We start from the raw sequence: 16,579 nt of genomic DNA on the forward strand, positions 1-16,579 counted from the left end.
CAGTAAATATGGCGTCGTAAGAAGAAGTGGAGCAGCGTGAGCATAAAGAGAGTTTGCTCTAAAGCAGTCGTTAACTTAACTTAACAAACATTGTTAATAACTTAACAAACATTCATTTTGAGACCTACATGGCATACAACACTTCACGACCAACGCGCAATAAACACAATTTGACAATCATGGTGCCACGGTGCCGAACGAAAGCTTATCAGTTTTCTTTTTTTCCAAGAACGATATTGGAATGGAACGGGCTTCCGTGTGACGTGGTCCGTTTGACAGATCAGAAGTCTTTTTTATCTGCTGTCATATCGTCATTTTAAGCGCAGTGTATTCATTCATGCTCTTTTGTTGGCTTTCTTATGTATGTTTGGGTAACCGAGTGCATTTAACCTTGCTCTTTGTCTTTCTATAAAACCCTGTGTGTTAGCTTTTGCTTCTTTATTCGCATTTTTACTTGCTTTGTTTTGTCGCGATGTACGATGTACCTTTGTACCACTCCTGCCTTGGCCACCAAATGGAGGCTGGCAGTATTGAATAAAATAAAATAAAATAAAATAAATAAAATAAAACGGGACAGCAAGTTGTCTGTCATAAGCTGCGTAGTTGGGTCATTGGGGAATATTGGCTCGCATGCCTCTAGAGGTGTTTCATTAACGAGTCATTTCACTAATTTCGTGCATATCTTTAGCCGTTGACTACTTTTTGTTTTAGGAAGCAGACTTTAAACGTATTAGTTCGTTAGAAACACAGAAAGGCTTCCAATAAACTTTCTCGAAGACAACATATTGACCCATTATGTTGAACGTGTTATCTCATTCATAGTTACTGGCGTGACTTCAGCATGTCACTAAGGCTTAAAGTACGCCATAGGGCAAACTTCATTATTGTTTTATTATTGATTAGTACCTCACAGGCCCCGAAGAGCATTGGGTGAGGGGGGGGGGGGGGGGGCAAATCGAAAATAGGAATATGCAGAAGGAAAAAAACCATAATATCGGTACAAGAACGCGGTACAAGTCAAATACATGAAATGAACACGAAATTGATACAAAACGGAGTTAAAATAACATCAGGCAGGAAAATAGAAAGAAAAAAATCGAAACACGAAACTGTGAAAGAAAGGCAACCAGGGGCAATAGAAGAAGTTGTAAATGGGAAAACAACGTTAAGAACAACTAAAACTGTCGTACATTTCGAACATCACTAGGGGAATAAATGTATACATAGATGTTTTTTAAACTCACCAGGATCAATGAAAGAGATTATGTTGTCAGGAAGACCATTCCAGAGTTTTATTGCTCCAGGTAATGCAGAGGAATTAAATGAGAGGGTCTTCCCATATATCCGGTTGAAGCTGGGTTGATTGTGTAAGCGTTGTGAAGAGCGGAAAGGTGATTCCAGAGGTAACAACGAAGGACGGCTGTGAACATATTTATGGAACAAACAAAGAAGTGAAATGGAGCGACATATTTCAAGCATCTGTATGTAATTAAGGTTTTTAAGCTGGGATACACTTGCGAGGGAACTATAATTGCTAAAAATGCACCGGGTACCTCTGCTTTGAATGGACTCGAGCATATCTATGAGATATTTTTGATGGGGAGACCATATAGGCGAGATGAATTAAAGCTGTGGGCGAACAAATGTAAAATATGCAAGTTTTCGAACGGAGCTAGGTGAGTTCCGAAGGTTCCGGCGTATGAAACCTAATGTCCTCGATGCCTTATTGCAGACTGCAGAAATATGCGAAGACCATAAAAGATTTGGTGTGAACTGAATTCCAAGGTATTTGTACGACGTAACTATTGATAGGAAGGTATTATTTTAAGAGTATATGAAGTTAGAAATAACATGCTTGCGGCTAAAAGTCATTGATTTAGATTTATTAGCGTTAAGAATCATGTGCCAGTTTTGCACTAATCAACAATAGTGTCAAGATAATTTTGAAGGGTCCGGTGGTCAGTCTCGGAAGTGATGTTACGGTAAACAACACAGTCATCTGCAAAAAGGCGTAAGCGGGATGAAATGTTAGTGGGAAGGTGTTAATGTAGATTAAAAAAAGTAAGGGTCCAAGTACGCTTCCTGTGGTACGCCTGAGGTTACGTCACATAGGGATGAGGAAGAGCCGTTGACAACTGTGAATTGCTGACGTAATGAGAGAAAGTTTCGAAGCCAAGATAATGTGTGGGAATCAAGGGAAAGGGAAGATAATTTTGTAAACAGCCGGCCATGTGCAACTCTGTCAAATGCTTTTGAGAAATCTAAAAAAATGCAATCTGTTTGCTGGTTATCATCCAGTTTGACGTCATCACTAGGACAACACGCCTCAGCACATAACAGGGCTGTATGTTCCATTTTGGATAAGGACTGAATGAAGTTCGCGGTGCTGTGTATTGTTTGCCGCGACCGGGTTCGCGATAGAGGAATACCCATGGCGTTTTTTTCTTCTCTCCTCTGCACAACTGCAGAGGACGGGGTGAGTCACACTCGCTACCCAGCGGGATAAGAGGGGGGGGGGGGGGGGACGGAAGATACCGAAAAAGCGGGAAGGGTGAAAACCCCTTCGGAAACATATGCGTCAGGTCGCATACTGTTATACACGATCTTGCGGCGAAGCGGATCCGCGTCGCGTCGCGTGGCTTTTGTCCCATGTGTACATGGGTGAGCGCAGACAGCTTGTGGCGCGGTCAACAGGACATTGCCACGCTATATCTGCAGGCATGAAGATAGTTTGTAAGCGACGGTACTGAAGTTATGGGCCTTGGTGTGACTTTCCTCGAACCTGGGTCAACCGGAGGTTGAGATAGCCTGCACCGTGGGAAAGCGAGAATGTTCGCGAAGCTCGCGGGAGGAACGGAGAATCTTCTGAAATCTCCATGGTGGAAAGTGTACATATTTGTACAGCGTTTGCACAGCATATTTGTACAGCGTTGATTTGTACAGCGGTTGTGGTGTTGCCTGTTTGGATACTGTCTCCACCGATGGCGGGGACAAAGGCATTAAAACGAACTATTTCGGCGGGACCGAGGGCTGCTTTTGTCACGTAAAACTACTAGTCAGTGAAATGTAAATAAGTTTTCTCCTTGCTTGTATCCTTCTTTGTTTTATTAATCGGTAATAAAAAGTTGACCTTTCCAAAAGTGTCCTCAAGTAACGTGAGAGAGCATCATCGAATATGCAAGACGTCAAGCATCCTTCAGTGATCATCATCAACACAATTTTCGTCTACAAGACCGAAAGGGAAACTCCACTCGCTGTATTGCGCCTGTTCCGCTAGGCGAATTACTGTTGCCACACTTCGAGAGCCCCTAGTTGGCTCCGGGCGACAGGTGGAAGGGAAAAAGAGCGGCAAAGCCGAGCACTGATGACACGCTCAGCAACGTGCGCGGCGACGGTTGCTCGAGTCACTTGACACTGCGCGCGATACTGCTCATGCAAACCTCGCGAGATAGAAGTGCTCCTGCCGGCTACAATAAGAGAATGGCACATGATCACCTGAACGTTTCAGTAGAAGCCATATTTTGGATTTTGAGCACCGCCTCTGCCCCGTTGCAACAATAGCTGTCAGTGACGGCATTCAAATTCATACTTTTTTTCAGTAATAAAATAAATCTCTGCCTCTCCCGTAACCGAGAGTAGAGTAAGCATGAAATGTTTACGGGCCTAATGTCATCTCGGTGGACACCCGAACCGCACCGTACAGGAAGGGAGGAACGCCACCACCCGTTCAGCGCGATGCCTTGCCATTTGGTTTTTTGAGGAAAGGAAATGGCGCAGTAATTCTCTGCCATCTCGGTGGACACCCGAACCGCACCGTAAAGCAAGGGAGGAACGCCACCACCCGTTCGGCGCGATGCCTTGCCCTTTGAACGCAGCGCTTCTCCCCCGGGCCCCTGTGCACCTGCGCAGCTTTGCTTCGATGCGCGAAGCCCCTAAGAGATCTCGTACGACAACGAAGTGTACGTGGCATTTATGTGCTTTTTGCAGGCGTTATTAGAAATCGGAAATTATAATTCCGTGCATTATCAAACGCACAGCGCGACTGATATCTTGATAAACATTGAGAAGGCACTGGCAGCAGTTATTTTTTGTGACTCGTTTGGAGACCAACCGTTGCTTGCATGCCGGTCGCGTAGGAGGGCTTAGAGAGTCTCGTTAAATCTCGTTAAGTCTCGTACGGTGCCCGGATGTTCTCGTTTCAGAGCCCGGATGACTGGAATTCATTCAGTGCCCGGATGACTCGATTTCAGTGCCCGGATGACTCGATTTCAGTGCCCGGATGACTCCATTTCAGTGCCCGGATGACTCGATTTCAGTGCCCGGATGACTCGATTTCAGTGCCCGGATGACTCGATTTCAGTGCCCGGATGAGTGGATTTCAGTGCCCGGATGAGTGGATTTCAGTGCCCGGATGATGGCTCTCGGTCTCGGCGTGACGTCACCACACTGCCGACAACGGGGGCTAAAAGCATTTCATGCTTAAAACAAAAACTTTACAGATAAAATTCGCTCAGCGCAACTGCAGCGTAATGGTCCGATCTTTCTATTTTTGCTTGAATACCTGAGTGAGCATTATAACGTTGAATACGCGGCAAGCTGCACTTTTTTCTCCTTGATAATTTTTTATAATCAAGATTTTCTGTTTTGTTCGAGTTAAAGCGTTTTTACCAAGGGCTACGTGTCCCAGACAGCCGATGTAGGTGTTTTATTGCTCAGACATGTTGTGTATGTTTCAAGAAAAAATTTAAGAATCGTACATTTTAGGGCCGAAGTAAGGAAGCAAAAATTTATGAAATTTTCATCTGGTATTTTACTTTCTCATAATAGTAGTACAGTATAATGTTTCTGTAATATTGAGGAGAAATTTCTAGCGAACGAAAGAAGCGACAAATATTTTGCAATCTCTTAAGGAGGCGTACTTTTTCCCACTGCTGCAAAATTTAAAGGGCTGTAACGTGTCAAAATATTTATTTTTACCCAATATTATTGTGGGAAGTCACTTCCGACGTTGGGAAAGGCCCATAATTTTCTGGAATAAATCGGGAAGGCTCTTGCCATCGGAGCTCATTGAACCATTCCCCAAAGGACTCCGATGGCAACGACATTAACCTTAGAGAAAGTTTGTTACACAAATATTGGAATACGGAGAAGCATTAGAAGTACATGAATGAGAAAATATCACACTAATGCCGTCGTGACTAAATGATACACCCCTGTAACGACAACGTACACGAACGTATTATAAAGAAGACAGATGTTGCAAGCGGCATCCATATGCGTCACTATGTTGTGCGCCGAAGTGAAAGGCCTTTTTCGTTTGAACTCATTCTGCGATCTATTGAATACTGCAAATTCTACTGCTTTTACTTTGTCGGATAATGGGCTGTTATATTTGGACGGCACACTGCCTAAATACATGCAGATGTTACTGCCACTACATTAGGTTTTGCAGAATACGCAGCCTAGTTTTCAATGATTCAACAACATCCGCCTATGGAGGGGGAGGTCATCAAAATGTTTCAAGATCACTGATTCGTTTTTACTTAGTGTAGATATGCGGCATGTTTTCATTCGTGCAAATCTGCACCGGTAAAACGTGCCGACGCATCATTGAATGAGCTTTGGAACACAAAGTATCATTCAGTACCAAACAGGAAGAGAATTCGCTTGGTTGTTGGAGTGTGTGCGGTTGTTAGACAATGGCTATAGTAAATTAATACACTCAGCACAAGCAGCTGTACAACTCCGAATTTCCCTCTAGGTGCCCAATTCAGTAAAAAAACACGCGCGTCTTTTCCAAATCATTGTGGTCCTCATAGAGTAAACGCTAAACATATCAAGTTTGGCCTGCAGTGTTCAGTTTGGACACTTTGTTTTTAGTTCTCCCTTTTATGGGCTATGAGTTTGTACGCATGATTTCCCAAAATAAAATGTCGATAGGAAGTTACAGCAAGTCCCTTTTATACTGCATTTGTTTTCTTATGCCTGATATTTTGCAAAATACGGGCGTGAATTAACCTTTTGCAAGAAGCTGCTTCAAAATATATACTTAAATAAAATATTATCTTACCTACACATTTTACCTAGCTACGTTACAAAACCGACTGCCAGGTTGCCGGCTTAGTCAGCTGCGTTTCTTGTTTCTGCTTTTTGACCTGCAGTGAAATCTGGGATACCGAACTCTTCCCTGCGTATTCAGAATTGAGAAAGCTGACCTCTAACATCTTCTACTTGATGGTTACCCAAGGTTGCCTCGAAGACTGTCGGTCTTCGAATTTACTTCATGTGTTAGCCAAAAAAAAAACTTGGTGAGGTTTAACGCTTCTAATCCTAGTGATACAGAACGAAAGCTTTTGGCCTTTCTCTCCTAGTCATACTTTCGTTGCTTCGGAAGTCTAGCTTCTCGTTGCTCCTCGGTTAAGCTTGCGTCCTCTGCAGCACGCCTTCTATATCGACTGGATGACCGGGTGCGGTTTGACTGCGACGCCTCTCCATGAGCCCATCCGAGGCACACCAGCGCAGCGCCTACGCGTACCAGCGTACACCTGAGCCGGTCTGCGCATGCGCACAGGCGCAAACGCGAGCTGGCGCTTGGCAAATATCTGCCCATATCAGGTATCCGCGCCGCGCTCGCGCCGACGCCAGAAGTGGCTTGCTGGTTTGCGGTCGGTGTAACCAACCAGAGAACTCAGTTATTTCGGCATCCGGTACGGCCCTTCGCGCCGTTTTTTTCGCTGAGCGGAGCTGAGCGCGAGTACCAGCGACAGGAGGCAACAGGCCAGCGAGTTGCGTATGTTTTCCGACGCTTCTCGCGGCGCGGCGTTGGGCGCACAGGCGCTGCGTTCGTGCGCCTAGGATGTGTCCATTGTGATGAGCCTTTAGAGTTGACACACTTGGCCCGGTGCGCGGCTCATCCATGCCGTCGCTCAAGAAGAAACTGCCGACGTAGCACTTGTTACAACCTCTCCTACTCATGTGGTATCACAACGGCGAAGCCCGCTAGCACGCGCAGCTGCGTCTCTCACAGCCCGCCTTCTCCTATTCACGTGGTATCACAGCTGCGGAGCCGGCGAGCGTGCACAGGTGCGCCTCTGCTTGGCGAATCACATGGTTGAGAGAAAAAACTGACGCCAACCAATATTTTAACTTTGGTTAAAATATTGGTTGGCGTCAGTTTTTTCTCTCATCTATCAAAAACCCAACCAGACGGACCTCCGTCGAAGATGTTTTCGTTCAGTCACGTGGTTTGCCTGCGTTCCGGGGCATCAACGCCAAGCGCGCATAAAGATTGCCCTTGGGAGAAAAGTTGCAAAAGAACTTTCGCTCTATAACAGGCACCAAAAGGCGTGCAGCTGCAGATGACTATACTCCGTTTCATACATAGCAGGCAACACTGTAGAGGTCGCTGAAGTAGTGCGTCCGCGAAACTATATTGCTCCGTCACGTATCGTTCCTTCTGCTCCAAACTCAGGTCATTGTTTGCACGAATACAAAGAGCGGTATAAAACGGTGTAGTAGCATTGAAAATGACGGTCGAAGCTGTGAGGCGATCAGTGTTCGGGCTCTCTGGCCACAATTTTCATGGAGTGTGAACTACTTTTTGGGCGCGGATTGAGTAGAAGAGATTCGCCCTACCAACCGCGTATGATACCGCAATTTGTACGTTTTGTTTCTCGAAATCTCGACGAGTCGCAGGACGAAAATGTGGCAGGAGGTAAAACGAAGTCCAGGAGGTGCAAGACACGGCACTTAGGATTTATCGCCACGAAATATGCTCGTCTTCGCTTTGGTTGTAGGGCGAACTACTTTTTGCGCGCGGACTTAGCCTGCGCGAACAGGCGCGCTAGCTTTGGCAGCGTTGCCTGCTATGTATGAAACGGAGTATAAGTGGGCTTCTAGAAGCTCCCGGAAGGTGTTCACCACGCCCAAGGCCAGAATTCTGTAGTTGGACGTGGCGACCCGGAGGTCGAGAGTTCGCTGGATGGCTTTCTTTTGGATGACCCCCAGGTGGTCATCATCGTGTTTTCGCAGGTGGACTTTTGCAGCGAAATTGGTTTGGTTTAGGTTTGGTTTATGGGGTTTAACGTCCCAAAGCGACTAAGGCTATGAGAGACGCCGTAGTGGAGGGCTCCGGAAATTTGGACCACCTGGGGTTCTTTAACGTGCACTGACATCGCACAGTACACGGGCCTCAAGAATTTCTCCTCCAAAGAAATTCTAGCCGTCGCGGCCGGGATCGAACCCGCGTCTTTCGGGACAGCAGGCGAGCACCGTAACCGCTGAGCCACCGCGGCGGCGCAGCGAAATTGGTTATAGAGACTCCATGCATAGAGTGGCTTTATGTCGCCGCGTATCAACTCCACGCAACATAACCCATCACGAACGATTTCACCTCACCTATATCTATCTATCAAAACCCATGCAAAGCTCGCAAAGTAGTAGCCGAGGCGTTCATTATGCGCGCATCGACGCATTTGGGTGGGAGTGAACCAGAGCAGCTGCCGATGTTCGTGGTAGCCCATACTGCTCCTCCCCCTTCATCCCTCCATGGAAGAACCCCCGCAGGAATCGCGAACACGTCCGCAAATACTCTTAACACGCATTTGCCCATGTGGAAGTAAAAGGGAGTTTAGTTTTCCTCTAACGTACTTCCTCTCAGGGGCAGAGTACTCTTCCCTACCCCAGGAGTAGATTTCCATACTAAAATAATGGAATAACCAAATGTTTAGGGGAATCCCCTAAGCTGGAGTAGATTTGTGATAAGGCAGAAATTACTGATTGACGTCCACCCGAGCGCAGCCATACGGCTACAAAGGAAAGCTATACAGCTTTCTCAGAAACTTCGCAGTTAGAAAAAAATTCGTACTGGTCCGGCGTTCGAAAGCTGAGAAAGTTTCTGAGAAAGCTGTATAGCTTTCCTTTGTAGCCGTATGGCTGCGCTCGGGTGGATGCCAATGAGTAATTACTCCCTTATCTCAAAAATTATGGAATACTTACGGTTGATAGCGGAAATAAGTTTCCTGTACAAAACATGCAACCTTCTAGGTGCCATGAAGATTTGAACCTGTGTTTGTCTCACCTTTATCTGCTAACCTCCAGACCACTTCTGTTGCGTTGAAAAAGCTCCCGCTATTGCTAACGGCACTAGACTTGCGGTCGGAATGTGCTTCCGTTGCCAAGAGTAGGCATTCTGTATATTTCGGTGGTCGAAATTTATCCCAGGACTTGGGCAGCACACCATTCCATTAAAAACAAGCTCACTTGAGGACACATTACTTCCATAGAATCTAATTCTCGTTTAGAATGTAATGCATTGGTCATGTCATCAACAGCGAAATTATGCGCACAGACTATGCGCACATGCACTCCGAATGCAGCTAAGTAGCAACGCAGCACCTGCAACGCAGTAGGTCACTTGTTGATTGGCCAACATGCAGCGATATGCGGCACTCTGATGGCTTCTGATGCAGTGACATCGCTACAACGAGCGACTGCAACGTACCACGCTGAATGGTCCAAACTCAGCGACGTTGTGAGTGAGAGCATATGGCCGTCACGCTTACTTCCCCTAAGAAGAAAAAGTAATTCAAAAGAAAATGAGACATATAAACTACCTCGAAATAAGCCGACAAAATCGTCTGATACACCGTGTTAGCCGCTCAGTGATTTTTTTTTTTTCGAATTAGCGGAGGAAAGCTAAAGCCCCGTTTTCACTATGCGTTGATTTCAAACGAGACTGTAGCAAAATATAATAAGCAATAATTCCTCGTTACAGCAAACTTTTACCAGGATGGGATGCTGCAATATGTGACTGTGCCGTCCGTGTTTATGATATTTGACTGCCCAAGATTCAAGGGTGCTTATCTGCTCCGAAGCTTTGACGAGCTCCATCAGAAACGATTATTTACACGGCGGGCAATTTCTGTTTTCAGCAGATCCAAACATTTCCGGCTGAGCGACTCGAAACGAAGAGCACATGTTTTTGTACTTTACATTTGCCTTCGTAACATATTGCAAGCTAACACGGGCATCGGCCTCGGCTTCTACTGTAAATGTTGATCCTACAGTCTAGCCAGTGAAACACAGGCGTGGGTGATTCCTTAAAAGAACTTTCGCACTAAAACATAAAAGAAAAAATACAAAAACTATGTGACTACATTAATCTTTATCACTTCAGAACTCAGGGCTTCAGTAGCAGACAACGCAAGAACAGAGAGGTAAAACAGTGCTCACGTACTTAGTCAATAAACGGAGAATTCTGGAGCCGAGATTCGTAATTTCGGCTCGTGTATTTTTAACACAGTGTCTTTTTGTCATTTCTCAGTTTTATACAATAGGCAATATTTCATGCAGGTTTGTTTCACAGCATAGGTTTTAGCTATCATTTATTACCATAAATGCTTGCAGTCGAAAAGAAACCACCACACAAAAAAACCTTTTTTTACGCATTCAGTTTCTCCTTCGCGTCTTGCCACTCTTTCGTCCAGAGGCTCATGAAATCAGAATCTTTCGAGGCTTCCTCTATCGCATCTTCAATCTTGGCTAGCTGCTCTTTGGTAAGAGCTTCGCGCCATCCACCAACCTTGCCTACCCGCACAAAGTTCAGCTCTGCCTTGGATTTTGCCCGAGTTTCTTCCGTCGCCATTTTGGCCATCTTTTCGAGCACTTTGGGATCCTTGACAAATAGACAGGCCAGATCTTGATGACTGGTCTTCACCACGGCCTTCATGTGCTGCGCGCTGCTCCTATCCAGGACCGTCTGAAGCAGATCTTCGTCGTCTTCCAGCTGGCTCGCGTACTCTTCGCCAAGAAACCGAGCCAACTTAAGTATCGTGCCTTTCGTGTCTTGCGTTAGCTCTTCGTAGGTGATGAAAAAAACATTTGGCTCGTCCTTCAGAGCGTAGCCAGCCTTGACGTGCTTGAAGAAGTCGCCAAATCCGCCTTGGCCCTTGAGAAAGAAGTCGAGGATCTCGTCGAACGGGGCCCTTCGCAGGTGCCAGTCGGGCATCTCCGTCATGAAGTGGTAGAAGGAGACGGCGACGTCCCACGGGTTACGAGCGATGTACACGTACTTGGCCATCTTGTCGAACGGAATACGGCGCAGGTGGAGGTGCGTGCGCATTGTTCTCGGCGGCTCCATGCCTTCCAGCGCTTCTTCGCCTTGGTATTCGATGAAAGGAGCTCGCGTCACGAACTCCTCAAAGTCACGTGGGCCTTCCCCTTTGTGAAGGATGAGCTGAATGATCTGCTGCACCCAGTGGGTACCGCATTTCGGAAATGCGACCTGCAAAGCAAAACCATCCCGTTAGTTAAAGTACATGTACAGGGATTTCGTTTTTTTTATCAAAAACGCTTCCGTCTATATATTGAGGTCATAAAATTTGAGAATTATTACTATGTACGCTTTTTTTCGCGTTCCCCGCATGTTAGAGGGAAATTTCCCTTCATAAAAAAGATCATCTACACCTAGGAAACATGCTTGCTTAAAACAGCTATTTACGTTGGCGAGAATACTGATATGCACTTCAAAGATGAGATTGGTACATGGTTATCGATTAAAACGTTGCACATATATTGAAATTTTGTTTAGAAGTCTGTCTATAATCCAGCCCTTGTATACCAGTGTAAATTATATTAAGGAGATGGCTGCACACCTATTGATTAAAACGTTGCACGTACAGTGACATTGTATAGAGGTCTGTTTATTTCCTAAAAAAATAATCCAGCCCTTGTATACCAGTCTAAATTATATTAAGGTCTATTTTTATGATGCCTATGCCAACGATTTTGAAATAAACGTATTAGGAGGACGTTAAAGAAATGAATATTATGACAGGTACATACAATCTATGCCAGAGTGTCTCAAAATTTGACTTAATCTGTACACTATCTCCTAATAATTTATTGCCGTTAGATCGGCTGATACACCTTCAAACTAGTCGCGCCCTGAACTATGAGGACGAAGGAATGTCACCAGTCGTCAGCAGAGTGCCTTGTCTTCTCTCTATTTTTAGCACTGTCTTTTTTCGCGCCCTTGTGGAGGAGATATTCATGGGAAAATGGTGCTGCTCTCTCGTAGATTACAGATTATATGTAGCTCACTTCAATCACCGGCCATCCTTTCTCAGGCAGTATTTTTGCGAGTTACTTGAAAGAGCACAAAATTTCTCTCGAATAATCTCTAACAGAAGCTCCCATTACAGCCAATCTTTCGATGCCCTATTAACAACTACGTAAACGTTACCGTTTCTGCGCTGAAATAAAGAAAAATCTTGCTGTTACCTGAACCACATCACCTTCTTGAAGCTTAAGTTCGGCAGCCTTGTGAAAAAGCTCTTCGTCCACAAGAATGTCGTATGGGATGCCATCGATCACCTTGAAGCGACCTTTGCGGTCGTCTGCACCCATTCCACTGCTAGGTCGTTACCTACAATAAATAATTGCGTGCAGACATTCAGCATGGTTGCACAACACTTGACTGCAACTATTCGCATTATGGTGCCTTCATGAAGCTATTCACTAGAAGCGTTCAGGTACAGTCCCAAACTACATATTTTTTCAGTCTGTACCATCCACGATATTCCTACTCCGGTGAAATTTCGCATAGCCTAAAATTTTCAAACTTGTGGACCCTAGTTTTTTTAGAAAACTGGTGCTAAGAAATAGTACACACATTTACACAGCTTCGCATATTCAGTTGATATTCTCGAGATACAGTACCAGAACTGCACAGAACTGAAAAATGTCAGCAACGTCGACTGAAAGTGAAAATAGCTTCATCATCATCTCATCCTATTTTATATGTCTCTATAGTTACGCACGCGAAATATCTCTAATTCTTATTAATTTCAGTATATGATGATGTAAGTTTTAGTTTGTTGCTTTTGATGCACCTATAGGCACATCCCCAGCGCAGAAAATTTTCACTCTCGAACGACAAATCAACATAATCGCCGACAAATCGTGGCCTACTTGACGGGTTCACCCGAACAGGCCTTTCTGCGGTGTCTTTGGCAGATTTACGTTGGCATGATTTGTACGAGCGGAACCTATCAAAATCTGCCAGACGGGTTCACGCAGTAGGCTCCAGCTGTGCCCTTGGTAGACTTCGTACGAGCACACCTCAATGTCAAGTTCACCGAACCGAAGCATGAGCCGGGAGCCGTCAGATGAAAGAGGAATTTGTGACATCAAAAACAAGTTACACGGACGAAAAAGTGTTTATCGGGGGGTTTGGCGTTTCTTTTCGCCTGTAAAATGGAACCTCACGACATTAAACTGCCGGTATGCGGGAGAACCTAACCCATTTACTCCCTTTAATACCGATATGGTTTTAAGTCCATCAGTCAATCACCGTCAAAGGGCGCACCTTGCGCTGTGCCATATCAGTGCAATTAAAAATCTTTGGCTGGTACAACTTTTTCTCTAGCCCTCCAATACAGCACCACTTTCTCGCTTTCTTCTTTCACTGCATCCTTCCTCCCTTCCCTCAATAGCGTGGTTGGCGTGACACATTTGCTGCGCCTTCAATTTACTCAATACCAGTTTCCATTCAAATGTAAACGCGCACCGCGGCAATGTTTTGAGGGCTGTGCTGAAAGCTACTGCTGCAGAAAACTACCTCAACACTTCGAGGTAAATACGGGCTAAACCTCAGAGAATAGGCCACAGCTCAGCGAACAGGTACTCTACACGACGGTTGTGCTATCAAGCACAACCTATTGGAGGACGTCACAATTGGACCCATTGGAGGACCTCACAAGGTGATCTACCCTTCTTTCGTCATCGCCCTTTCGACCAATCCGCGACATTTGATCAAAACAGACACAAAATCGCACCAAGTTAGGTCCTATGCAACTGCATTAAAAACAGAAGCGAGTGAAGGCGGTGATGTGGCAAACTGTCGCCAAGAGACTTAACTGAGGTCCACTAAGGCAGCACAGCTAGGACTATCTGTGATAAGCCCTAGATTGTGGTCGAAGCAACGCTGCAGGCCTCAGAATTTAAATTTTTTATTTGCCCTTACATGTTAATTAAAGCAGATAAGCTAGGGATCTCGACCAAACACGTGAAGGCTTCCCGCATCCCAGGTGAAAGCGAAGCCGGGGTACGGGTATTTCGTCAGCCCATTTGTCGGACTATGCACTCCATCATTCCATAGGTTACATCAATACTCGCCATTACATCCTTAGTACCCATTATATGGCCGCATTTTATCTTCGTTTTTTTTTCTTTTACCTCTTCCACGCTGCTCTCCTTCTGTCTTTATCTCCCAAATTCCCCTCCCTACGCAGAGTAGCATGCCAGCGATTTTTAAACGCCGGCTAAATTCTCTGTATTTCATTAAATAGTCTCTCTCTCTCTCTCTCTCTCTCTATTGAAAAAGCAGGAGGTGCAAATTGCCCATGTACCAACTAGTGCATTGCGGGGGGGGGGGGGGGGATCTTCACAATGTAAAAAACGGTCTGGCTGGTTCGAAGCTCCCACGTATCGCTAACGCACCTTGCGGCCATTGTGACTGTGTGCATCGTGCATCGTGGAGGCGCGAAATCTACTGAAACGGCTAAAATAGCTCTGCAAGGATGCCGGGAAGAGTCGAACAGACTCAAGTGCTGTGCAAGAACACACGCTGAAGGTCGGGCATGATGTTGGTTGGGAATGGCGTTGGATTTCGTTGCTTCATAAAGAAAACTATCAGCGCGGCTGCACCTGGAATCCCCGTGAACACAGACGACACCGAATGCATGCAACAAAACAAAAAGAAATCTTCACCCGACTTAAATCAACTCACTGCGCCCATTTGTTGAAGCTACATAGCTGCATCTTCCTCGACCAGTTTTTCATTGTAAAGAAGGAACCCGCACGGGTTCTCTAATACCAAAAAAGGATTTCGGCACTGTGAATGACCGAACATTCATTCCACAATGCTGCTACGTGACCAAACGGCATTCCGTCAAACCAATGACAGATAAGCGGGACATTTGGCGTAGATACTTCGCGTTAGGCGGAATAAAAATTCTTCGAGAAGTCACTAGACGCCTCTAGACGCCAAATGAAAACGACCGTTACGGATTCTTGTCACACATGTGACGGTGCTGTTCCAGCATTGGCGGATATATCTGCTGGAGTGCCATAAGCACGCTAGGCCACGTCTTTGAGGTCTGAAATATTTCTATTGAAAAGGCTGGCTTCGTTGATGCACTAAACGAAATATATAGACCTACTTTTGACACTGTCGAAAACACCTCCGCTCCATGCAAACGAGCCTTCTCTTACAGTAGCTTTCAATATCGCGACCAAGTACTAATAAAAAGAAAACACTGGTGTATGCTGTTAACGCATAAAGCTTGGCTTATCCGATACAAAAACAAAATAGCCTATTGGGACCGTGACAAGGTATCACGCCACAAAAGTCATGGAAGTGTTGCCTGTCAGCAGGAACGCTTTTCACGATTCGATGGCCTGCAGCCGAAGCACGAAACAAAAGAAGTATATTTTAAACCTCATGCCAACAGTTCCTCGCATTTGATAGAAAACTACAAATACAACTCTTTGACCGGTGTTAAAAAAGAAAGCTCTACGCGACACTTCGCATGTGATAAATAAAGCCATCGTCGTTCTTCACTCACCACTGCATCAAAGACGACGTCAGACTTTGCTTAAACGCCAGTTTACAGGCAATGCTTTTCATTTGGAAAATTTATGCAAGACAGGAACAGAAAAAAAAAATCTGAAGATTTTGTGTCGCATTTTCTGCGGAACCAAACTCACCTAGGGAGATGTTTTGTCGACTGTTCAGTTCTTTGGAAGTCCGTTCAGTGGATGCGGTGGGAAGCCGACGAGAAACCCTTAGGAGGGGCCCTTTATATGCCTTGGCTCTTTCACGTGAAGAATAACGACCTGCGATAGCTTCCGGTATGTTGTCGGCGGGGGCAGGTCGATCGCGGTACACAGCGGGAACCCGAAGCTAAGTTTGGCTCTTGCTCTTATCAGCTACGTTTAACAAAGAATAAAAGAGCTGGGACGAGCCTGCTGCAGAAAATGTATGACGACCGTACGTGGACGCGATATGTTCAAGTGGGCCACAGTTATACTTTTTCTGTTATCTCGTGCAGTGTAACCTTCCGCTTCGCGAGTGTTTGGAGACGCAGGTACGGTTGTACTGGCACAATGCGTTCCACCTTCGCTCCAACGGTCGCTCGTTCACTGCACTATGTACTTCCGGAGCGCCTCCGTTCTTGACAGGCCATCATTTCAGATGAAAACCACGGAAAACACGCGTCTTGTCGGACTTACAAAATTTATGTACCTGCTACGGAAACTCCTCAGTCGTTTTTTTATTTTTTCGCCAGCTTTTAGAGTTGCGGCCTCCTAGGGTGCTTAACAATTTTCTAGCATAACGTAGCACCAAAGGTAAAACGAAGTTGATGTATTGCACCTTAGGCGTACAAAACATCCCTTGGTATGATGCGATAGGTATAAAACCCATAGCTGTGCGTGGGCTATGAGGGAAGCCTAGCAGAGGGTTTTGACTAGTTTTGATCAGCGGGTAATAATTAAAGTGCGTTTATAGCGCACA

General features: G+C 45.5%; 1 protein-coding gene across 1 annotated transcript; it reads right to left on the minus strand.

The window, feature by feature from the left end:
* Positions 1–10,318: 10,318 nt before the first annotated feature.
* Positions 10,319–15,872, minus strand: LOC149327236 (sulfotransferase 2A8-like). The gene is made up of 3 exons (XM_089562838.1): positions 15,772–15,872; positions 12,283–12,427; positions 10,319–11,284 (listed from the first exon to the last, which is right to left on the minus strand). Exons 2-3 carry the CDS (start codon positions 12,406–12,408, stop codon positions 10,442–10,444), a joined length of 969 nt encoding a protein of 322 aa, XP_089418964.1. The 5' UTR covers positions 12,409–12,427; positions 15,772–15,872; the 3' UTR covers positions 10,319–10,441.
* Between the last annotated feature and the right edge of the window lie 707 nt (positions 15,873–16,579).

The sequence above is a fragment of the Amblyomma mixtum genome, chromosome 10 (assembly GCF_055824585.1).
Source record: "Amblyomma mixtum isolate Tamu chromosome 10, ASM5582458v1, whole genome shotgun sequence".
In the NCBI taxonomy this organism is placed as follows: domain Eukaryota; kingdom Metazoa; phylum Arthropoda; class Arachnida; order Ixodida; family Ixodidae; genus Amblyomma; species Amblyomma mixtum.

What these genes read in the sequence shown, in the direction of transcription:
- LOC149327236 (XM_089562838.1), bottom strand. Translation starts at nt 12,408, where the DNA reads ATGGGTGCAGACGACCGCAAAGGTCGCTTCAAGGTGATCGATGGCATC. An exon ending in AAGAAGGTGATGTGGTTCAG is followed by an intron (nt 11,285 to 12,282) that starts GTAACAGCAAGA and finishes TTTGCTTTGCAG; the next exon opens with GTCGCATTTCCGAAATGCGG.